The sequence below is a fragment of the Plasmodium brasilianum genome, chromosome 13 (genome assembly GCF_023973825.1).
Source record: "Plasmodium brasilianum strain Bolivian I chromosome 13, whole genome shotgun sequence".
Classification (NCBI taxonomy): Eukaryota; Apicomplexa; class Aconoidasida; order Haemosporida; family Plasmodiidae; genus Plasmodium; species Plasmodium brasilianum.
In genome coordinates, this window is record NC_090126.1 from 2610062 (window position 1) to 2637681 (window position 27620).

A 27620-nucleotide genomic window follows, 5' to 3' on the forward strand; every position below is an offset into this window, starting at 1 on the left:
GGTATATAAATTATGCAATATAATAGATTTAAGTAGTATACGTTATTACATATATGGGTTTTACATTATATGTTATTAGTCACTTTCGAATAAGAACTATTTAATTATTATTATATATTTTAATTAATAGAATGTATTGTAGGGCATATCAATTAATTAAATTATATTAGAACACGTATTGAACATGCAAAAAATTATTAGTATATATTACAGCAGAATTAATTAAAACATTATGTTAAAAAATGTAAAATAAATTAGAACTTCATAATGTGAAATCGTAATAATATAACTGAATGTAAATAGAATGATATCTTACAATATTTAAAACAAAATATATGGAAGTGTTCCAATAACTTTTCTGTAACTGTTCATATATATATTCGAATATATAGATTAAAATTATGTTATTTATTTCTGGTTCTTATTTTGAATTTGACAATTGCATGAATATATATTTTTTACATATAAATGTTTATTTGGAAATATAAAAAAAAAAAAGAGTCATGAATTAATACAGAATACTTTTTAGCACATTAATTGGTAATTAAAATTACATAAAGATTTAAAATTAATGCCAAAATGATTGATTATTCTATTATAATATAAATAAATTATTTCAAATTTTAATTTTTTTGAAATAAGTACATAAGAGATAATGAATGGAGAGAAGGTTAAATGAAAAAAAAAAAATATATATTAATTGTTAATTAATATTGGTAAATAGTTAATTAACACAAAATATTAATCTGTTCTATTTATCTTTAATCAATCTGTTGTATTAAAGAATTAATTGTTTAATATTTTATTATTTTTTGATTTTATTTATATGAATTTTTTTTGTTGTATTCTTTCTTTTTATTTTAATACCTTACATTCTACCCTATTTCTTTTTATTATATGTTGCTTAATAATGATATATGAGAATATGTAAATAAACATAATTTATCATTTATTAATATATTATATATTTTAACTGTTGAATTTGAATATATTATATATATAGTAAGCACAATAGATAAAGAAAAGCACAACGTAGGATAATATGTAAAATACTAAAGAAAATATAACTTTCTCAAATAACTTAATGAATATTGGAATAATTTTATAATAGTTCACAAATATATATATATCAATATATATATATTTTTGTTATTTTAATTTATGTTTATAGATACATTTGTACATAAGGAAGTTTTATTTGATATAGATAATTGTGTGTTTTCAATATTTAGAAGTATACTATATAATTATTTTGTTAAACTTTTTTTAGGAAACATATTATATATATTATATAAACATTAACTGAGTATGTCTATAATAAAAATGTTAACTTATATATATGAAGCTTATTTACAATTTAGGAGTAAATAAAATACTTCAAATATAAATGTTTTTAAAATAGCACATCAATAGTTATCACGAAAACGCTATTATTTACAATTTTTCTATTTATAAATTTTGGCATGCGAATTTATTTATACAAAATAGAAATAAATATATCAATATCTTTACAATATAAAATACATGGTCACAGTTTTTCATTTAATTTTATATTAATAGTGATCTAATATTTTCTATAATTTTTTTTTTCATTAAAAATATATAAAATACATACATAATAAAAAGAAAAAAAAATAAGTTATACATTTTAGGAAGAAAAGTTATTAATATGTTTATATTTAATATTATGAAAATATAAAAAGGAAAGAATAATTATAATTTTACGTGTAACAGGGTAAAAATATGACTTCTTTATGATATTAAAATTAAATGATAAAAAAGTATAATTAACATTATGCTTATTAATTGCACCTAATGCAATATTTAAGCAGCATTATTATTTTTATCATTAAATATATATTTATGGATAAACTTTTATATCACTATATTTAATAATACTTACTCTGAATATTATATACTTTAAATGAATATATAGAACATGAAAGAACATATGCTTATTATTTATTTTAAATATAATATTTTTCTAAAAAATATTTCAAGTTTCATATTATATGTAATATTTTACATAAAATACAATAATGATACCATATTTTAAAAATTTTAAATAATTTTAATTTTTATTAAATATTACCAACAATATATTTTTTAATAAAATACTTCGTAAGTATTATATACTTAATTATATAAGTAAAATAATATATTTTTCAATGTACCATAGATAATTAACGTATGTATATATTACATAAATAATATTGATATATCTTTTTATATGGTATAATCTCTCATTCTACATTTTATTGTGCTAAATATTCATGAGAGATTGTATTAGTGTTGTAAATTAATAATTTCCTTTTTTCTATTATTGATAAATTATAATTTATTTTATATTATTCTATTTTTTTATAAAAATTGTACATGTGCTGCCAGAACGGAAGAGTCACATGTAATACTAAACAGTTTAGTTCATTTATATAAAATACTGAATTGTAATAATACTATTGTATTAATTATGTTAACGTAATTTACAATATTTTATTCTATTTCGGAAGTTGTATTATATCTGTGTAAAATTTAATATGGAATTTTTATAAAATATATACTACTTATAACAAATAAGTAAGTCGAAAGAAGAAAAAAAGGGAAAAGAGAAGAAAATAATATAATAATATGTGATAATGAATTCTAGTTATTGAACTTAAATAAAAATATATATACGCAAAAAATTTTATTAAAGCAGGTATAATTCTTAAAATTAGTTATTTACTTTATAAAAAATATTTCAAGTAATCCTAATAACGAACTATTTTTATCCGTTTCTATTTAAATATTTACATTTAACTTCATTCTTCTTTCACATTTTTTGATGAGATATATGCATACGCTTTTTTTAATTTTGTTCTTACTTATTTAAACAGCTAGTTGTTTAGTTTCATATAGTATCATTGTTGTATTTTCATGTATGTTCTCTCAAACATATTAGAACTTCTTATATTATTAATATTTACTTATTATTTTATATATGTCGTTTAATATAATTTCGTTTTTTATTAATATATATAAATACTATAGTTTTACCATGCTTATGCTGATGATATTAGTTTTCATATATTTTTATATTTTTCATATTATATGTAAAATTATACCTATTTTCCGTGATTAAATATTTCTTATTATAAAAGCTTTATCATATAGTTATATATAATTACTACACTGTATAATTTTTCATTTATACAATGTAAACACGAAAAAGATATATTTTATGTATTAACTGTATTTCATTGATATATTTTTTTTTTCCGTTACTAATTATAAATGAGCGTATGCTCTCCTAATGCAATATTTTCAATGTAATTCTTCTAAATCATATTATATTCTATTTAAAGTAAACAAATATGATTTCACCTAGAATAATAAGAAAAATGTAATCTTCTACTACCAACTTTCCTTTTAACGGATTTTGGAGCACGGATTACAAAATGACGTATATGCGGATCATCATAATAGTAATCGTCAATTCTTTTTTTTCTTGGTACCTTTTTATGAAAACCTCTTCCGAAGGGCGTAAACTAATATAAAATTGAATAGTAAAAAAAATAAGCAATATATTTATTTTATAATTATAAAATTTTGGGAATATTAAAAATAGTAATTTAATATTTATTTTATTTTACTAAGAATAAAAATTTACTTTATAATAAATGTAAATAGTTGAAATTATTCCCACAATCAAAGTACATGCGATACCAACACGGAATATGTTGTTACTGAATATATTGGATTTATCTGAATTCCTAAAAAGTACAGATATAATTTCAGGCGAATATTTAACTCTTCCTTGTGGGGCATGGATATTCCATTTTGCCCCAATCATTGGAGTATCACGAACACTTGGCTCTCTACATACTCCTTCTGAGCTTTTTACTAACCCCTGTATTTGACAGAACTGTGGAGTGATTTTATACTTTTTCGGATCTAATGACATTGAAAGGGATGATAATGCGTTACTTCTTGAATTTAAATTAGAATGTACTGCAATCCCTTCCTTATTTTTACCTTGAACTCCGTTAGTTGTGGCTCCAAGTGATTGCTGCATTCCTTTACTGGGGATTAAGACTGATTCAGAGTTTTTACTTCCATAAGTGGTGGTCGTAGAAGAATCGCCATGGAGAGGAGGTAGATAATATGGTGAAGTTGGCTTATTAAGTGATTCACGAGATGCTGGAAATGCATAACAATTAATTTTACCACCTATACGACTTGTATCTTCAGGACTGTCACCCATATTGTCTGTACATCTGAGAAAATAAATTGAATCCTTAAAATCTCTTTGTGAACCCTGAGAATTCAATGAATTACTGGATTCTGAAGATTTATCTAATGTTTTTAAGATATCACAATTATTATTTTGTTTATCATTTAATGAAGATAAGAGTGTATTAGGATCAAACTCTTTATTACATTTAAAATACATATCGCAATCATCCCAAAAAGAATCATCGCAGCATTCATTAGTATTTTTATCCTTTTTGTATAGTTCTTTAATATGATTAAGGTATTTTTTGTATTTTTCGAATGTAAACTTAATACAAGTATTATATGTTTTAATATTATCATAATATTCAAAATAATCGAACAAATATTTTTCATCTACCTTTTCATTTAAACCATCTATAGTGTTTTTTTCAATTTCAGGTAGACATTTATATAAGGAATAATGATTATAAATTCTACTTCTTACTTTTAAAAAATTAACAAGATGTTTTGGTTTATTAGTTTCGTGGCTAAGCTCTAAAATTTTTTTTATTTTATAATATACCCAGTATGTATAATGTAAACAGTGGGAATTATATCCTTCTTTATTTTTCTTTAGTGATAAATCCTCTGCATTTCTTGCAATTTTTTTACAAAGATCATAACTTCCTGTTGGATAATCATCTTTAACGTCATTACATTCTTTACAAATTTCATCGTATTGGTTTCCATTTACATTATTGTTAAATTTATTATATATATTACTTGATGGTGATTCTTCTAAATGTTGATGCTGAATATTAAGAAATAATAAATTATATAATATAGATTTTATTTTTAAAGAAGTAATTTTTGTTGTGTTTAAGAGCAATAATTTGTATATATTTTAAATTATTTTTTTTATAAAATATAAATGTGTACCAAAAGATCAGTTATGTTTTCCATTTTATTCTGGTACAAACAAGTTAAAAGAAAATATCAACATTATATGTATTCAATTAAATTCATATTAAAAATAAAAACAAATATTTCATTTATATTTTTTATATATATTTGTATAAGTATTTTCTAATGTATATAAATATATTTTAATAAAAATTGTTTGTTTATTAAGACTTAGAATTAGAAATACGTATTACTAATAATAAGAAAAATATAAATACTAATGCGTTTTAAAATTTTTATAGAGAAACATATATGTTGTGTTACAAGTAAGAAGAAAAACTAATATTTAAAATAATATATACAAAAATATTGATTTATTGGGTAACATACTATTCAAATAATATATTAATATACGAATAATTTGTTTTTATACTTTTTTTAATCTACGTAAACTATAATTTGATTTATATTAAATAATTAGGTATTTTGTCCTTCAAATAAATTTCTTATTTATAAAATTTCCGAATAATTATATTTGCTTTATTGTGAAATATTATTTGAATTTGATGTTTTGAACGACATTTATATAATTATTATACAGAAACTGCAATGAAAATTATTGTACTGTATATATTTTTTTTACAAAATTAACTATATATATTTATTACAATGAATTTTATTTCTACTAATGCGAATGTAGTATAAATTAAGAGTGGTTTCTACTGTTGAAAAATAAATGGATATAAATATAATAAAAAATTAGTATGTGGAAACTCAAACCAATTTTAATTGAACTATTTAAAAAATTATTTTCCCTACTTTTACAGAGATATTGTTACCCCCGTTTTTCTACTTTTTAAAGTATAACATAGAAATTTATTTTTTTTTAATTTTTCATTTAATTTTTTAAAATATTTTACATAATATGCTTTTTATAATACATTTTTATTAACTTTTTCAAATTTGAATTACCATTTCATAAGAGTAATTAAATGTTATTGATATAATAAGTACACTACGGCAAATATTGATATTCCTAGTAACAATTTTTATTAAATTAAATTTAACTAATAATACACAGGATATTATTCATTCATATGATCATGAATAAATGTTATATGTAATAACGTTATAAGTAATAAATAGAATTAACATTTGAGAAGAAGGGTGAATTAATTAATTTTAGTTTATATACTCACTCCTTTTTAATATAATTATTCTCTCAGAATAAGTATTATATATACTAATACAAAAGTAATTATCATTCTATCAGTAATGATATTATCCAAAAAAAAATAAAATTCCATAAAATTTTTTTAAAGTATTAATTTTTCATTAGAAAAAAAAGTTATTTATTATTATTTCTTAAAAATTTTATTTAATTTTTATTTTATTATATCCAGTATATTGTTAGGATAAAATATTTAGTAGTTAAATAATTAAATTAATAAGAATAATATATAGTAATACCATAATGGAGTAAACACAGTGATATTGATGATCTTTGGTTGAATGTGTTCCATTGAAAAACGTGGGTTTGAAACAATATATGAATAACCTTGTAAGAATTCTTTTATATTTTTACAATATTTATTATTGTAGTTTTTCTGAATTATTACTAAGTAGAGCTTAAATAAATGAAAAAATATTGGATATAAATCAATTGATATGTACAATAGAGGTCTTTTTAATTATTATTTTAATATATATATAAATGATAAAAATATATTTTTGTACTATATATATGGCTTGCAATTAAATTCATTTTATTTTTAATTAAATTTTCAGCTATATTTTTTTATGTCAGATAATAAAAATATATATATTGTATTCTTATCTTAGTCTTTTTAAAATTGTGTATTTTTATATTTTTTAAATAATATTATTTCAAATAAATTAAAAAAAAAAAAACTAATCTTATATATGTATGTATTGAGTGGTTATTTTTTGGAGCATATATAATGCATTATTACTATTGTAGTATACAGAAAACTAAAATATTAAGTTTCCAAAATAATAATATAGAGAGAATACATAATTTTTTTATGTAATAAATGGGATATTTTTTATTAAATATTTACAAATATATATTTTTTTTTTATCAAATAGAATTTATAAAGTATTTATTATATTGAATAACATATTATAACATTAAAAGGATTTTTTAAATTTTACATTTCTAAGACACATTAGCAAAAGATAATATATTAAATTATGCATTATTATAATTGTTTATAGGAAGTAAATTATATTAATATATAACATATATATTTGAACTTTCGAATCATGTTATGATAAAGGAAATCAAATTATATACATATTAAATTATAAAAAACATTTTACAAATCAGTTATGATAATTTAATGAATATTTTGATATAAATTTATATATGTATCATTCGGTAATAATTGTTGTACTATATATCATTAATAAAATTACATAACACTCTTATAAAATTAAATTTTATTATTGGTACTATGTTACTAATATTGTTCATTTAAATTTTTTTTACCGTTAAAAATGTTAATTTTGTGTTCTAATGATATAATTATAATTGTATAACATAAAAATTACAATTCCAGAATAAATTTCAGTAATTAATATTTATTTTCTAATAATATACATAAGGAATACATATTATGTTAACATATTATGTTCCTTTATTCTTTATATATTGATATTTTTGTTCTAACATAAAATGATTATTTTATTTAATTGATATATATTAAAACGTAATGAAGACTGAAGGGGAAAATGATTTGGTACATTTTGTATATTAATTATAATCGTTATTATTTACTAGTTGTTTTAATATTTTATATCTTAATTTGAATAGCAAATTACATTTTTTAAAAGAAAGTACATATATATATATAGTTTATTTCCTCTGATTAATTGTTAGGTAGATGTATCAAAAGAATTATCTAAAAATGAAGAATTTGATAAAATTAATGACGATAGTAGTACAACTGTAAATAGTAGTTATTGTAAGGAGTTGAGTAATAGTGGAAGCCCCAAATTGAAAGTATTTTGTGAGAATATTTTAAATAAATTAAATTATCTTGAAAAGGATTATATAAAAAATAATAACCATGATTTTTGTCGTTACTTACTTTCTGGACATAAGAACAAATAATAAAAGAATTTAGTACAACATGGCATAATTCTTTGGCAAACGGTGATATATCTAAACTTAATATCATACTAATTTATACATATAATAAAATTATAGGTAAAAGTTGTACATTTGATTTGGATGGTAAGTTTGATGATTGGAAAGAAGAAAAGTATTTATACTATTATTTTAAGAAATATAATGATATTAAGAAAAAAAAAAGTGCAAAACAAGAACAAACAAATTATTGCAAATATCTTGAACAGATAAAAATTTTATATGAAAGGCATATAAATAAATGCTTCACTTATTTCTTGGAGGGGAGAAATCACGAAAACGGGTGTCAAAAATATTTTAATTGTGGAGAAGCATATAACCCTTATGATCTTATATCTGAATTAAAATGTGAACAAAATTCATACAGTGGATACTGGAAAACAGTAATTCAAGATTTAATTATTGACAGAGATATAATGAAAAGTGGAAATTCATTAAAAGAAACTCTTAATATATTAATGAATGATCCTTTCTACAAAGCAGTAACATTTGGGTTTGTAGTTGTAGGAGTACTATTTACTTCATTCTTATTTTATAAAGTAAATTAAAATTTCATTTTAAAATAAAAATATGTTACACATTTTTATATAGCTTATCTTCCTTATAAAAGTATAATTACGAAATATAACATTTTTGTTTCTTATATTTTTTTTTTATGTCAGATTTCTTACCGTGGAAAAAATAAATATAAGTATAATTTTTTGGATCCATCTGGAAACCTAGAAAGATTTTATGAAGCGAAAAGCAGAAAAACAAAATGGGGAGATAGTGAAATTCGTTTATCTTATTACTCAATGTGAATAATTTGCTTTATTTTCACATATGTTATAAAATGTTTTGGGGAAGCAGAAGTGTTATACGTATAAATCATGTTCTGGAAGTAATAGCTTTTGGTAGAACAAAAAATTGAATAAATAATTTGCATTGAAATTGTGATAGTTTATTTGAACATTATATACTTATTTATATATACATTATATATTTTTATTTTGTTTAAGAATATATGTTAAAGAAATAAAATATTCTTAATTTATATAGTAGTGAAGTGTAATTTTTTTTTAACAATTAATACTTATTTTAATGTATCGTAAAACATACATATATGATAGTTATATATTTTTATTTGTTCTATTGATATAGTGATTAGTGTTTAGTATTATGTACTTGTAAATGTATGTAGTCGAAATTGTAAAAATTATAATATATTATAAATTATTGTTTTATATATATTTATCTATTAATTTTAAAATTGTGTATTATCAAAGATGATATTAATTACTTTATAAACTTGTAAAGCATAATAAAGGTGTATAAAGATTTATCATAAACGAGAAAATTATTAAAATTTTACATCAATTATATATTAAAAATATTTTAATATATATTTATTTCTAAAGCAGCAATAAGGAATATGTATTATATTGATGAGCTGAGGAAAGGATAATACTTTACGGTTTTAATTTTTTTTGTTGAAAGATAAATATATATGATTACAAGATTTAATACAATAATTAAATTGAGGTACGTTAGAATGCTTTAATTCAAGTTATTCATCTTGGGTAGTAAAGAATAAATGAATAAATATGTAATATTTATTATTTTAAGGTATGATGATGATTTATTGTAAGTGAATTAATCAGTAAAAAACTAAAAAATATATATTTTTGAAATGTGAAGAGCTGAATGAATTTAGAATTATATAATTACTGAAATAGAAGTTAATTCCGAAAGAGAAATAATATTCATATGAAATTAACATATTTATATATGAATAATTTGAAATTTAAATTTAATTTTTTTTGTATTTTTCTTTATTATATAAAGTTCGTCTTCTATGTATAATTAATAAATAAAAGAAAGTTATTTTATGTAAGTTGCATACATAATAATATCTTTGAAATGAAAAATAGAAATTAATATAAATGGGAAAAGAATTACTTATTATTCAGGAGTAAAAAATAATTGAATTCACGAATATTATGGATTCATCATGTATGAAGCATAATAATACATATTAGACAAAGCAAATTTTTTTTTTTTAAAATAACACTTTTAAATGATTATATTATTCACTACATTCGCTTTGAGTTGTTTATACCTTCCATAGAAATGATAATAAAATAAAATTATTCCCATAAATAATACATTCAATTGGTATTCAATATGTCTTTCAATTTTGAATTTATTGAAAAATTACATGTACTCTGTCTATATATTTATTTATTTATAGTTTAATTTATTGTTTAATCATTATACAAATACAGTACGTCAAATACATGTTTTATGTAACAATGTGGACGTTCAGTTGATACAACAGGATTGTATTATGAAATATAAATTCTTTGTTTTATTATTATGTTACGAATATTATTCATTAGGAAGTTTATTATTGGGCTTTGATTGTATGTGAAAATGAAGTTAACTGTTAGTTATAAGAAGTTGTAATAAAAATATAACTTTTTCAATTATACATATTTATTATTTTAACTGGATTTTTATTTACATAAATGTTCAGTTAACATTTCATATTTCCTTGGTGTTTTTTTATTCTTAGTAATCATTCATATATGGAAGGCACAGATAAAATTTTATCAAGCATATTCACTTCGACAACTATGTAACATTACCAATAATAGAAAGAAATATATAATAAGTGAAATGTACGTATATACTTGTATTAATTTTTTTCCATATTTATATTGTCTATTTTAGTGGATTATATAGAAAAGAAAGAATTTAGACAATAAGAATTAACAAAATAAATAAAATATTACATTACTTTTGAGAGAATAATACAAAAAGCAAAGAATATAAAACAATAACGAATGTTATAAAAATTTACTAGCTTAAAAATTGAACATGATAAAATGTTTTTGTTAGTAATATATGTTATGTAATCCAATACTTTATTATTTTTTTTCATAAAACAAAATAAATCATTAGAAAAATTTGACACTTTTAAATGAAAAATATTTTAATTGACTAAAAATTATTACGAAATTAATTTTTAAATTTAATAATAGATCTTTAATGTTATGCTGCTCTTTTAAGGAAAATTATCTTAAAATATAAAATAAATATATGCGGGCTCTGTACATAAATTAACATAAGGGGAATAATTATAAATCCTAATAAATCAATTTCTATAAGAATTTACATATATGTTAAAATGCAAATGAAAAAATGTACATAATTTCAACAACTTAAAAACTTAGTAAAAGTAATAGTAAAAATATATCTTAGGTAATATTAGTAAAATCAACAAGTAAAAAAGTAAAATAAAAAAACAAATAATAAATTAATTTACATTTTCTTATAAATCTTATGAAATATTTATTTTATAAGTAAACACAAGAAATATAAATTAACTATTTAAACTAGGTGATATAAGGATAACATTGAGATTAATTATATACATATATATATAAATTTAAAAGAATATATTTAATGTATCAAATATATATCAAGAGCTTTGTGTGCTCTTAAATACCTAATATATCATGGGAATTATGACGACTGCAATCAATTCAAAGATTTAAAGGAACCATTCTTTAGTAAATACCTAAGGAAAGTTCATAAATTATCTAATAATAATCTAAATTGTTATACATTTTAAACTACTTTAACTTATTATTTTTTATATGTACGTAGGAGTATAAAGGAATAAATAAAAATGCATATAATTGGGGGAAAAAAAAACTCTGGATACAATAGTTTGGTGATCATTTTAGCCTAGACAATTTTTTACTATAATTGAATTTATTGTCTTACGCATTCTTTTAATTCTTTGTTAGATATATCTTCTAAATTACGGTTCATTTTATTTTCAATATCTGGAAGTTTTAATATTTCTTTTTTTACAATTTGCACATAATACTTTCATATGATAACTTTTTAATGATTTTTTTTTTTTTTATTCTGTCCTAATTTTCCAGTATATCCTCTATAATCATATCATTGAATGAATTATATGATTTCTGAAATGTATCTTTGAACCTTATTTCTGACAATTTTTCTATATATTCTGGGTATACATATGTTATTAAGTATATTATTCTTCATACACTTAAATCTAACGTATTACTTAAGTTTATTTTCTTAATAGATGATTTTCCTAATGTATTTTTCTAGAAATTATGGTAAATATTTAAAAAAATATTTATGTTTCAATATAAATAATATATTAGATTTAGAAATAAGAATTTAATATTACAAAAAATGTATAAATATTGTGCGTAATAATTATCCAACTTCATAGGAATACTGCCATATTCACACTGAAAAGAAAAATGAAAAAATTTTAATGAAGAAGAATAATTTACTTGTTTTAGTCATCATGTCGAATTTATTTTAGGATAACTAATATTTTGTGATAATAAAAATTTTATAATTATAATTTGTTCGGTAATATTCATTAGAATATATATAATAATTTTTTTTTTGTTTCTTATTACTTTAAAATTTAGGACTACGTAGCTCACTTTAGTTAGTGATAATCATAACTTATACTAAAAAGTAACAGTGGATAAAGTGCATCAAAAAATAGTATTTTTGAAAATTTTCTATGTAAATATTTTTATTAATTAAAGTAATATAAGTATAATAATATTTTAAAAAATTTAAATTGTTATAAAATAATTACAAGAGGGCTGTAGATAATTTACTACAAAAAAATTTATGAATTATGTATATATATTATTAAAAAGCTAAGTTTATTTGTTGTAATAGAATGTAATCATATTACTCGACAGAATGTATAAAAGTTAACTTGTAGAAAAATATTATTTAAAATTTTTACATTACGATTAAAATAAAGCAAGATATATTAATATTTTACGAAGTCATACATATATAAATTTATTTTTAAATAATTTGCAATGTACATAATTAGAACAACCATTAATTTATATATATAAATATAGCAATTTAATAAAATTTAGTCAGTACACATAATATATACAATAATAACATAATTATATATATTTAGCACAAAATGTTAATGGTCTATTAATAGTAAAATATACATTGTTTGATGTTAATATTATAATATTGCATAAATTATATTTCTATTTTTGAAAATAACGTAGAACATGGATTTACATAAGTTTTCTTGGAACATAGTGGTTTTAAATTTAATTAAAAAATATTAATAATAAATTATACGAAATGATTTTAAAAATAAAGACTTTAACAATAATTATTTTTTTGATATTTTGAGATAAAAATAAGGAAATATTATAAAAATAAAAAAAATTAATAAAAAGAAATAAATACCTTAATGTTAAATATGCTATAAAGTATTATATATGGAGAATTAATTTAAATTTTAACGATTTTTAAGATGAAATTATTAAATATTTTGAGGTATTTAATAAGGACATGCATCTAATTACACAAGAAAATTGCTTAAGATATAGAAATGAAAACAAAATTATTATTAACTCATAAGAAGCATCAAATTTAAGCGTAATAAATAATTGGTAGCTAATATTGTGTATGTTTTTTTTACCATACATTATTAAAATGATATTATCTCTTTTTCACCTTTTATTGAATATGATTCAGTTAAATTTATTATGACTATATAAAAACATATTCCAGATTTATTAATATTTTTGCCCTGTAAAATATATATCTAAAATGAAAATGTTAAAATCTTTTCTTTATACTTCTTATGTTTATAATAAATAATAAATTTCTATTTTTAATTATCTTCATTTATGCATATATATATATAAGCAAATTTTTAAAAAAATTTTATTTTTTAGAATCGATAAAATTTTTCATTGTGTAAAAATACTTTTTGTAATGTTTTGTAACGAAAAATAGTTAATGATTTAGAATATATTTATATATATGAAGTATAAATTTCTATAATTTTATCTGTCTAGTTATACATGAAAATAAAATCAAAAAAAGAACCCCTTCCTGTAATATCATTAAAGGGATATTTATCTGAGAATAATATTATAAGCATTTAATGATGATGAAACATAGTTTAAGAAAGTTATGTTATTCATGAATTTTATATGTATAATATTAATAAATACATTAAATTGTATGAAAAAACAAAACTTAAATTCTTGTATATTTTCATCGCTTATATATATTTAACATAATAATAATTAAGAAATTAATAAATATTCGAACAAATGTGAATGTGATAAAAATTTATGTTTATTAATCCCTAAAAATAATATATATATACATATATTTTTATGTAAGAAATTCATGTGCATTTTAAAATTATACATTACAAAATTAACATATATTGTAATTTTACTGAATATAATGGTTATTACGGATTCAAGCAAGAAAGATTGTTTAAAATTTCGTGAATTGATATACTAATGGTTAATACAAAAAAATTAATTGTTTTTTGTATATACATTAAAATATTTCTATTTTTAATGAATAAAATATTTAAAATTTTTTATAGATATGCTTAAAGAAATAGAAAAAGTTATATATATTAGGAATATTTTTTAAATACTCGCTTTTTAGTAATCGTATTTAACGCTTGCATTTTTCCTTTATATTGCACATTACTTTACATTTTTCTACTTCTTTGTTCCATTATGACATTGAAATATTTAAGAAATGTTTTTCATTGACAACAAATGTTTGCTTTTTTGTATTATCTGAATATGCATTGAATGTATGCTTATTAATTTATAAAATATGTTTTCTTGATATTCGAGCGGATTTATATACGTCCTTATAGTTAACTATGAAACTTATTTGTGTATCATTTTCTCTTATCGAATGATATATTTCTTTTATAAAGCGATATTCGTCTATTTTATTTATATTAACTTATTTTACTTATTTACCAAAACAGCTCTGTTAACAGTTATGTTTTTTTTTACTTCTAATTTTTTTCCTAAATTTACTTTTCTCTTCTATTTATTTATGGAATTATCAAAGTATGATTCACTATTTTTTATAATATTCTCATTTTTGCATTTTTAGATTATCATCATAAGTACGAGTATACACAGTTTTACTAGTATTTTTTTTTTTACATATTTATATTATTCTTGATAAAATTTTTTGTGCTCCAATTATTCTATATTTATTAGTTATATGTCATTTTTAATATATTAAATTTCGTATTCAAATGGCATGTTCTGTAATTCTCTTGCCAGTCCCATAAATCAGTTCTGTTCAAAATATTGTTCTATAAATATGTCCTTTTTTGATGTCAACTTTTTCTATATATGTATTTGTCTTTATAAAAATCTATTTTTTCTCTATGAATATTTTGTTTCTAGGTAATCTTATTATTTTTCCCTTTTTTTTCAAATTATTAAACCATTATACTTTTTTGAAATTTTGAGAAAGTTTTTTATGTTTTTCCTTTCATTTATTCCTTAGAACTTTTTATTTTTCAATGGAAATGCTACTTCTATTATTTTCCATTATTTATTAATCCTTTTTTAAATTATGAAACCTTTTATATATGTTATTTGTAAGTTCTGCTATGCACATTACAGAGTATTCTCTTTTTTTGAATTTTAATTCTTCATTTTTGTATTCTTCTAGAAGTTGAATACATATTTATATGATAGTTTTGTATTTGTCCTTTATTTTAGATCATTTACATTTTTTATTATATTCTGTTCATGTACTTTTATTTTTTTTATAATTTCTTTTTCATCTTATATAGAATGTTTCAAATTATGATGTTTTAATAATTCATTTTTATTTTTTTGTCAGAATGTTATGGTACTAATATTATAAGAAATTTCTCTTGTCTTCTTTTTATCTCTTTTGATTTTTTGAATATTTTCATTAGTAAGAACTAGGATATGAAAAGGACCGATTTATAAAATAAATTATTGCAATAAGTAAATGTTTAATATATTATTAATATTTATGTTTTATGTTATTTTAATAAAAGGATAAATAAAATAATAAGAAGAAAGATTATAAAAATAGATGATATCTGTGTAATAGGTAATTTTTTTACTGGATATGTAGCTTGTTTTTAAATATATATATTATTTACGGTGGTTATTTCAAAAATATAGAAACATGTAGCATTAGGGGTACATGGAATTTTGGGGGATACAAAAGTAAAAAGAGAAAGTGAGCTGGACTTCGATGCTTAAAGAGATAACATAATAGTTTCTAGTTTATGGAGAGTTATTATAACTTGAGCTTCTGGAACCCGTAACATAGATTTTCCTGTAATTTTTAGGGATGGAGATTTAGAATTTATAAGAACTTGTCATTTTTCAGGTTGCATATGTTTTATTCGATTTGTATATTTGGATATTCAGGTGATGATGATATTTGAACTTCTTCTTCCGATTCACATAAAGGTGGGAGTTGTAGTTTCTGTTTATTTTTATCTGTTTCTTCGGAATTTTTTGCAAAATTTTTTTCTGTTAAAACATAGGATCCAGATGAAACATCATGTATTATTTGTGCTTATTTTGGTCATCTTGTTTCTATGTTTTTAGATAAAGGTTGAGGAGATGATACTATATTCAAGGATTGTCATTCGTTAAGTCTTTAAAACAATAAGAATTAAGTACCTTGTTAACTATGTACTTTTTTGTTGTTTTCTTTTTTTTCTTTAGTTTTTTGTTAGTTTTTTTAGTAAAATGTTTCAAATAGTTTTTTATTTTCATTAAAATGCAGCTTTTTTGTCTCAATTCCCACATTATACTCGATACATATACTTAAGTATGTATCAGAATTACATGGGTTTCTATTTTTTATGTGTTCTATTTTAGCCAGATCACTTTTTTTTTTTTTTTCCGAGAACATTTCTTCATATTATAAGTATAATAATTTGTTAGATTTTTTTTTATATAATTACAGGACGTATTTCATGGTTATTTATATTTCAATAGTTATATTTTATCCAATCCTTTGTTACTCATTCCCACAATATTATAGTTTCATATGGTAGTGCATCCATATGCATAATTACTTAGTTCTTAACATAACTTCCTAAAAGCTTCTCTTTCATCCTTTTTAATTAAAAATCTAGTTTTGTGTTGTATATGTTTCCTAACAGATATAAATTTGTGTGTATTATAGTCGTTTATTGCATTATAACCTTTAAAACTAATATTCATGATCAAAATAAATTATTAAAAATTATTTATTAATTAATTTTTTCATAATTAGTTTTATCACTTTTTTTATAATAAGCAAATAATTTATATTTAAATTCGTGAATATTAGCTAATGAAAATAATTATTGATGGTGATTTTACATTAACAATCTTGTTCGTTCTAAATAACAATATGATAGTAAAATACCAATTTATACTTTTTATAAATAGCTGAATTTTAAAATTAATACACATTAAGAGGAATTATAAAATTATAAACTATCTCTGAATTTATATAGGAACTCTAAAATAATTATATACATTAATATTGATTTTATATTATTGGTATATTTTATTACCTTAAAGAAATATATCACAACTGGAGATATATAATATCAATATTTCGATATAATATCTCAGGTATGCATATATTTTTATATAAAATTCATATTATATTTGCAATAAGAACAACAAATGTCTAACCATAAAACAATATATAAAGGAAACATTAATAAGTGAAATAAAAATATTTATATAAAATTAATATTTATAAATGTATTACGTCTTTTGTTTCTGTTTTTGTTTTTTTATATTTACTATGTTGTACACAGTGACTAGAATTTATAATATAAATGTTATACTAAATAGTTTTTATGGTTATGGAAATTACGTGAAATTAAAATGTGCTTATGGCACTTTATATTATAAATGTATTATTTATATAAAAATTATATATTTATTGTACATATTATATCATTGAATAATTTTTTTTTAATAGTATAATTTATTATATATATATATGTTCTTCTATATTTGTGTATTAGCACTTCTGTACATAATTTGTATAATTTTAACTAAATTTTAATTAATAAATTGTATAAGTATGTACATTATTTAATAAAAATAATTTTGTATACTTATAGAAATTATTAAAAATTATCAGTATATAGTATAGTAAAAATAGAACATATAGTTAAAAAATTTTAAATAAATTATAATTTTTTAATAAAAAGCCACAATACTATAATTCTATTTAAATAGATTAGTATCTTATATTATTTAATACAAAATATATTGGAGTCTCCCAATTATTTTTATGTAATTATTCATAGATATATTTGAATATATAGATTAAAATAGTGTTATTTATTTTTGGTTATAAATCTGAATTTGATAACTATATGGAATTATATTTTTGCCTGTGTATAGTAAAAAATATCATGTTTTAATTTATGGAACGTAAGGCATTAATTGGTAATTAAAATTATCGAACCATATAAACATAATACCAGAATTGTATATTATTATATTATAACATAAATAAAGTATTTCAACTTTTAATACACTCCTTGAAATAGAACGTAAGAGATATATAATTTGAAGAAAATTAAATAACAATAAAAGGATAAATATAAATATTGATTGATAATAAGACTTTTTAAATAATTACATCACATAAAAGATTAATTTGTAATATATATGTTTAATAAACATATCAAATGAAGGAATTAATTGTTTAATTTTTTTTTTTTTTGTATTTTATTTTATGAATTTTGTTATCCCTTGTTTTACTTTTTTTTTTTGTTTAAGTTCCTTATGTTCTATTCAATTTATTTTAAAAATATTTTGATTAATAACAATATAGAAGAGAGTATAGAGAACAACAATTTATAATATTTAAAATGTTTTATATTGAAGTTATGTTTTGCGTATATTAGTTATGAATATTATAAATATAATATATAATCAACCTGTAATAGGATGTGAATACTGGACACAAAACAAAAAAGAATTCTCTCAAATACCTGAGAATATAGGGAAAAAAATTTATAAAATTAATTTTCAAATATTTATATAACAATTTTTTTTTTTTTTGCTAATTATAGTGTAAAAACAAATTTTATGTAAAATTATAAGTATTTAATTTTATTATATTTTTTCCAAATTTGTAATTCTAAAATAAATATATTATATAAGCTCTATATTTTATATATGTATATATTAGCTTATCCCTTTTTGACAGTGTTACTTACGTGGTGCTTAGGAAAATAAAAGAAAAAAAGAAAAAGTTAATTTGTGCATTATTAAAATTTAGACTATATAAAAAAATTTTTTATTTTGAATTAGATACAAATTATACTATTGTAGAAATTATTATACAAAAATATAAGCATTATTATGGTATTTTTAAAAATATATACATAATTTAATATATTTTTTAATAACTAAAAATTTTACTTTCTTAATTCATAAAAATTTATATAAGAAAATGTTGTAGCTAAATAATAATGAATATTCGATAAAACAAAAAAATATTTTCCATATCTACATGTTCTTTTTCTATTATTTTTAGGGTCACATTAATTTATTTAACTAATGCGTGAAGTAACACAAAAAAAAATGTTAGAAATTAGAATTATTTCTTAGAAACAAAGTAAAATTTCATAATTATTTTGTGAATATATATTAGTATACATTTTCTACGTACTATACTTTCTTTTATATGAATGCAAAAATTTTATCACTTAATAAATAATTTTTGTTTTCATATCATCTTAATAATTTTCTTATTATATTCTTTTTTTCTAAATTAATTTATAAATAAAAACTTAATCTCTTTGCTATTAAATAATTAATTTAAATATTATGAACAATTATCATTTATTTTTATTAAATTTTATTTCTATAATAACCTATATAGAAATTATTCTAAATTTTAAAATTATTTTGTGTTTGTAAAAAATATATGAAGCATATCTATAATAATTCATTTTGTAGAATTTAAAATAAATTAAATAAACGAAAAATGATAAAATATTAACAGATTCATTTAACATTTTCAATATATTAAACTATAGTTATCTTTTGCATTGGTTAATATATAAAAAAAATTAATGATATATACAATGAAAGAAAATTTCAATTCCACTATTTTTATTAAAATCTTTATCTTTACTCTTTTAATTTGGATAATTCATTATAACAATAATCTGGTATTATAATAATATTTCTTATAATACTTTATTTTTTGTTATTGAATATTTTATTTTTAAAAATAACATTTTCTTAGCGTTGAAATATATATATTTATAAATAATATTTGTTTACATTTTCTTTTTTAGAATAGATGCAGTGGGTTATTGGATAAGACGTATAAGTTAGATAGAAATTTATACTTAACAATTAATCGACTGTTAGCGCATTATTCAGTGAATGGAAAATTTGATGTATTATATAGCAAAGTACTAGATGAAGAAGATATATCTGAAAATAACAAAGACACATTATTAAAAAACGAAGAATTAAAAGATAGTACATTAAAAAGAGTGGAATGGGGTAAAGTAGCTAAAAGTAATAAATCTTCGTTATTTAGTAGAGTGGATGTATTGTGTGAAAAAAAAATATTCAGTTTATTAGATTCCTTTGACAAAATAAGGAATAACGAAGAAATCAACGATTGGGAAAAGTGTAAAGCCATAAATAGAAAAAAGATAAAATTAGCACTTATTCCATTATCTTTGTTAGTATTGAGTTTATCAGTATTTTTTAAATTAGTTCATAGATTTAAAGAACGATCTATTAAAATTAGTAGTGATTTGTTAACAATAATTTTACTAGGTTTGATATTTGCAATGATCATATCTATTGTATTAGGTATTATTTATACCTATAAAAAAATTAAAAAATATAGAATGATAAGGAAAAAATAATAGTAAAATTTGTAATAATTGTATGGTTGTTTCACAGGAAAAAAATTTTAAATTATAAAAATAGTTATGTAATATTCTTATGTATAATAATTTTATAAGAAGAGTGCATGTAATTACGTAATTTTTATGGTTCCACGTGAGCATGTATATCTGTTTTTATATAAGATATAAAAGTTTTTGTTATAAATTCTTAGTCAATTTGATTGCTTAATTTTATAAATTAACATTTAAAAACTTTTTTTGCGCGTAGTTCAATACACTGACATAATATATGCGTGATTTTATATTTTTTTTGCAAAATTTGTATATGTTCCATAAAGTTCATATAGAAATGTGAATTTGTTATTATACCATTAAATTTTTAGGAAAATTCATGTTTTATATTAGGAAGTACACTTTTTTTGTTTTCATTTGTTTCATTATTTTACAGTAAAAAAATGACTGTTTTGTGATTCAATTAAAAATAATGTATTAATTGTTTTATGTCAATTGTAGATGTCTTTTTTGCGTATAATATAAGGAAAAAATTGTAATATTTTGTTTTTGTAAAGAAAAAATTTAGTTAGTATTTATTATAAATAATATTATGTTAGATGAACTGCAATAAGTATGCGATGCAAAAGAGTTTTTTGTAAATGTTTAAATTTTTGTATGATTTATATATTTGAAATTATACATATATAATTGATCATATTTATTCTAAAAGTTAATTATATAAAATTGATCAATAAATAGGGATTATATAAAATTGTAACTATATAAGGAAAGGGTTCACTATGTATATTGCTTACTTAAGATGTTCTTTTAATTCAATTTATTAGAATTACTTAAGTATATATTATAATGAAAGTTATGTATGTATATCCTACTTGAATTTGTATATTTTTCTTACTATGTAACCTGAGTATTTAATGAACAAAGAACAATAAGTTATTAAGTATTACTTTAGAAATAAACTTTTTTTTGTCTTATAATAATAATTATTTTATAAAAATTAACCGTGCATATGTACAAGTTCAAGTATTTATAAGGAAAACGAAAATAAATACGATTTCTTTCCTTAATAGAGCTCGCGAACATAATTATTTTGAAGCTTACACTGTATGTAGATTTTTCTGTATGTGAGATAAAAATAGTATTAATAATTTCCTAAAATATTTTAAAATATGGAAAATTAATATTAAAAATTTATCAATATTTTGATACTAATAATGCTACTTTTTTATTGTAATAAAAGGAAATAAATATAAATAGAATTTATTTGTTTTTTTTTTATAATTATATCATTTTTTTGTTAAATTTATAGGTTATATTAGGTTTAAAGTAATGTATAGTAATATTTCTATAAAATATATCATTGAAAAAGAAAAAAATATAACATTTTATGAAAAATGTACATAAGAGAATTTTACATGCTTGTATTTGATAAATAAAATTTGATTATGAATAAATTCTAATAAAAATGAAGATTGTATTTATCATGTGTTTTATTTATAGGCGTTACATACCCTAATATGCTCATTTCTTGACACTGAGTTTGTATATACATGTCTTATTCATTAATTCATATTTTTTAGGGCTAAAAAGAGTGGAACTAACTAATAAAATATTTTGCATTAGGAAATTTCTAATCATAATAATAAAAAATTAAGTAACATTATTATTTTTTTTATATTTTGTTTAATATTAATAATTAAATACAAATTTAATGAAATTAATTTTATATATATAATAGCATTTTATTTTTCAAAATACTATAAATAATAACTAATATTTGCTATGGAATCAATTCAATTTGACTCAAAAAAAATTAATGTAAGAAATAAAATATACGTTTATGTATCCTACATATATTTATTTCTAATTGTGCTATATGTATTTCATAGTAGAAAATTTATTTTAACCTTTTGCTTTTTGTTTTCCTTTATATATTTTTGTGTATATTTATATATTTTAATTAAGAAAAATAAATGTACTACTAAAATATTAATGTATAATCATTTAATTTTACTTAATCTATTTATTTCTATAAATATTTTTTTTATATTTTTTATCACAATTATAATATTTCACTATGTAGTATATTTATATTTGGAAACTAGGTACTTTCATATTACCAATTCAGTATTATGCATTCTAGTAATTTACCTAAGTGCTAATGAAAATTAGGTTTTAAAGAAAATGAACTTAAAGAACATTTTAAATTATTTTATGGAATTATTGACTAATAATGTTTATCACATCTTACGTGAAAATTATGTAGATGAAAGCTTTTAAATAAAGTCATTTTTTTTTTTTTTTTTTTTATTCATCCGACATGGACATAGTAAATGTATAATTTATGAAATTTTTTAAAGTATTTTTATACTTCTCCATTATATTTTATGTAAAATAATATAATTTATGAATATAAATATTGTGCATGAATAAGTATCTAGTATAATAAGCCATGAAATACTTTTTATAGTATACTGAAAAATCATTGAAAATAATTATTATACAGAAAGTGATTATGTTATATTTACTGTGGTGCATTAGAAAAATACATACAAATTATATATTAATTTAAAATATTTTTTAATTTAAAATAATATTATATTATAATATTTCTATGAAAGAAAATACATAAAAAAACAAGAAAAAAAAACAAAAAAGATAAAATATATATACTGTTAATACTATTAATATAACCATTATCTATATTTGTTAATTTGTATCTAATGAATATTATATTGGGAACTTTGTCTAATAGTGTACGTTACATTTACGTTGAATATATATATAAAGGATACCAAATACTTCTTTAAAGTAATATGTAATAAATTAAATATATATTTTTTTATTTACCTAAAAAATTAGAGAGAATGTATTATAATAAAATAAGAAATTCTTTTGTATGACTTTTTTGATTTCATAATAATTCTTTAGTTCTACTGTATTATATTATATTTTTAAAAAAATCATTGGTAAATTGAAAATTTTAAATATTAAAACTTTTATATGAAATTAAAGTGTTTGTTGTATACTGTGTTAAGCAAAATTCTTAGAGTACCATTCTTAATTGCTTTTATAATCTTTTACAATACTTAATTAATATATAGTACTCTAATTGGTTATATAATATTATTTTATTTTATTATATTTATTTTTTTTGTTTAACTTTGAAAAAGAAATTTTGAAGTATATGGCTTTTTTATAATCATTATGTAAAATTTAGTGGTAGTAATGATATACATGTTAAAAAAAAAATATTTATATATATGTTTATAATCACATTGCCTTATGTTATATATATAATGAGGAGAAAGTTAATATTTTATTACCAAATTAAAGTACTTTTTATTTGATTTCATAATTTAGGGAACATAAATAAAATAGGCAAGTATAGATACATTTCTGAAAAAATTCATCAAAAACATTTTTAGAAAAAATGAATATTCTTATATCTGAAAAAAACTACTCAAAAATTAATTGTTTAACAAGGAATTATTATATAATTCATATGTTTTTCATGAATTATTTCATATTTTATATATACGTATTACTGTATATTTTTTAAATAGTTTAATATATATTTTATATAGAAATAATAACTGAGATCAAAAAGGCAGGATTACCAATTTTTGGGAGAATATATAACAAAATAAGATCCTTTATAAATTATGTTACCACAATAATATAAGAATACATTAAAATTATATTTATATATAATAATATTACTTACTTGATATATCTTTTTTTTTTTTTTTTCCAAATTAAAAATAACATTTTAAATTTAGTTATATTTTTCTTTCTTTGTTTTTTTAATTGTACATTTGGAACATAAAAATTTATTAAAATGATAAAATAAAATTATATATCAGACTATTACAGTAATTTTTTGTACTTATAATATTTTTTTGATTATCAGCATCTTCTGTATACCATTTAAGGAATAGAGGTATTTGAGAATAATATTTTTCTTCTGTTAAACCTATTTTTAATGAAATATTATTTATTTATGTATTTATGTTTATTTAATATCCTTCTTCTCTAATATGTTATCTAGACACTATACATTAAAAGAAATAATAAAAAAATAATATATTAGTTACAAAATTGTAAATGGATGAATTACTAAATCATATATTTTAGTAGAGTATATATTGCTATTCTTCATTACTTTATATGTATATATTATTCCCTGTTTGTTATGCCTATTTGTGGATTTATTGCTTTTGATATATTTTTAAATTAATGAAATTGTTAAAATATCTCCTTAGCAATTTTAACTTCAATTCCTATTTTTTTTTTTTTACTAATTTAATATATCTCCTAAATGTATAAATATATTTAAAAAAAAAAAAAAAATGGGTAGATGAATATAAAGGTTTTTCATTTAAAAATAATATATAAATTAAACTTAAAAATTATGATTTTTATTAGTTACCATACAATATAAAGAATAATTTTTTGTTTATCTTTAAAATATATATTTATTTATGGATTATGTACTTTGCTGTATATTGAATTTATTAAATGTATTATTGAACAAAAGTTAATATACTTATTTACATATTAACTAAAGAATATATTATAATTAATGTAATATAAATGTTATACAAAATATTACTGTTTTATTTGTTATCACTCTAATTATATTGATTTAATAATTAATATTTTTATGAATAATAGTTTGTACTCATAAAAAATGTTTATAACATTAGAATTATTAATAGATAACATACTAAAATTTAATAATTATTTTTTTAGTATGTATAGAAGTGTATTATATATATATTCTATACGTTCTATACTATATATAAATTCAATATCTCTATATAAGAAGTAAACTATTTTTGTATTTTCGATCAGGTTGAATTTACAATAATATTATTTAATTCATTGATTACATTAAATAATTGAATTGTATATTTTCAACATCCATTAATGAATTCATATTGTTTTATTTTATTGAAAAGTTAGTTTTTATTACTAATTAAATTTAAGATAAAATTTATAAAATTAATTTTTATTATAATCATTCTTTTCATAAGATGTAAGATTCATTATATTTATATATATTTTATCAAATATTTAAGGAGCCATAGTAAAAAAAAGTTTTAAATTAAATATAATATTCTCTATCATTAAAATTTAGTTATATTAGTATTAATTTTATTTATAATTACTATACTAGAATATCAAGTTCTGTATCATGGGGCAAAAAATTAAGTTTATCTTAATTATAAAAATTGGTGCTTTTATCCTTTTAACGTGGATATACTATTTTAGCAATGACATAGTATGATTTGATTATTTATGGATATTTGAATTATTCATATTTTTCCAGATTTATTATTATTAATATTTCTTTTTTCTATTAGTTAATTTATTTTTTTTGAAAATTTTTTACATTTTTTTTTTAAGAGAATGTTTAAAAAATATTTCCATGGGAATTGCAACTTCGTTAAAAAATTAGATACAATAACTTATCGCTTACTAGCAAAATGTAAACATCCTAAGGATTCAAGCATTGTAGGTTTAAATGAAGAGATACCAAATAATGCAATGAAAAAAAAAAAAGATTCATATAATTATGAATGTTGGGAAAAGTCAAAAAATAAACAATCAAATGGGCGTTCATCAACAAATCAGGAAGGTCACAAACAAAATATAACAAATAAATCTTGTATGTTTGAAACAAAAAAATATTCTCATGTTGAAAAAAAAATATTCAAAGAACTCGATTACATGGATTTTCTTAAAAATAGCAGGACAATTAGCAATAAGACTTACAAAAAGTTAGTACGTAAAAAATACGGATTGAGAATTGTTTTACCTTTATTATTGTTTTTGTTCTTATTAACAGTATTCGTAGTAGATTTATCAGTGGGTTATGCATTTGAAAGTGATGGAGGATCTTGGGGACTAATAGGTTTGACAGAATATTTAAAAACATTGACGGAACAGAATAATGGATGGTTGAATGATTTTTTAGTATGGTTGAAGGATAAATTACCATGGTTATCGGCATGTTCTAATTTAGATACAGGTACCCATAAGGCCTGTTTTTTAGGACCAATATTTGGTATTTTGATATATTTCATACCCTTCCTTATATTAGGTGTCACCTTTATATTGGCTATTTTTTATTACCACAAAAAAGTTAAAAAATATGAAAAAATTAAGTACAGGAAAAGGTGAAGTGAATAATAAGGAATATGTTTACTTCTGTAAAGTAGTCCTTAATATGAAGTATTATTTTTAATATATTTGGTTATATACTCATTAAATAAAAACTAACTGCTCATATTTTTTTAAAGAACCAATATATACTTTGCCTTTTTGATATACAACAGTCAAAATATGCGTTCTTCTTTCTTTTGTGAATTTGCATGTTTTAATTTTTTGCAGTTTGCATTAAAAGTATCGTTTGCGTTTAATAAAATAATGTGGATTCAAATATTTATATATCTTATAAAATAGTTTTTGTGAATTGTATATACATATACATTAAAATTAATATATAATAACAAAATTCATATAATTTTATTGAAGTGTAATAATTTATTCTAGATAAAAATGTTG

General features: G+C 19.2%; 3 protein-coding genes and 1 pseudogene across 4 annotated transcripts; 3 read left to right on the top strand and 1 right to left on the bottom strand.

Moving 5' to 3' along the window:
* Nucleotides 1–3359: 3359 nt before the first annotated feature.
* MKS88_005215 (PIR protein) lies at nt 3360–5157 on the bottom strand (the record flags this gene model as incomplete). The annotated part of the gene is made up of 3 exons (XM_067218458.1): nt 3360–3527; nt 3650–5005; nt 5134–5157. The coding sequence occupies 3 exons, from the start codon at nt 5155–5157 to the stop codon at nt 3360–3362; spliced, it is 1548 nt and encodes a 515-aa protein (XP_067071589.1).
* A 2675-nt stretch (nt 5158–7832) lies between these two features.
* On the top strand, nt 7833–9069 carry MKS88_005216 (annotated as a pseudogene). Its single transcript has 4 exons — nt 7833–7859; nt 8000–8129; nt 8225–8778; nt 8932–9066. Coding segments are annotated over exons 1-4 (846 nt in total).
* Nucleotides 9070–20246: 11177 nt separating this feature from the next.
* MKS88_005217 (uncharacterized protein) lies at nt 20247–21050 on the top strand (the record flags this gene model as incomplete). Its single annotated transcript, XM_067218460.1, has 2 exons — nt 20247–20333; nt 20463–21050. 2 exons carry the CDS (start codon nt 20247–20249, stop codon nt 21048–21050), a joined length of 675 nt encoding a protein of 224 aa, XP_067071590.1.
* Nucleotides 21051–26247: 5197 nt separating this feature from the next.
* On the top strand, nt 26248–27236 carry MKS88_005218 (fam-l protein; the record flags this gene model as incomplete). Its single annotated transcript, XM_067218461.1, has 2 exons — nt 26248–26334; nt 26460–27236. The coding sequence occupies 2 exons, from the start codon at nt 26248–26250 to the stop codon at nt 27234–27236; spliced, it is 864 nt and encodes a 287-aa protein (XP_067071591.1).
* Between the last annotated feature and the right edge of the window lie 384 nt (nt 27237–27620).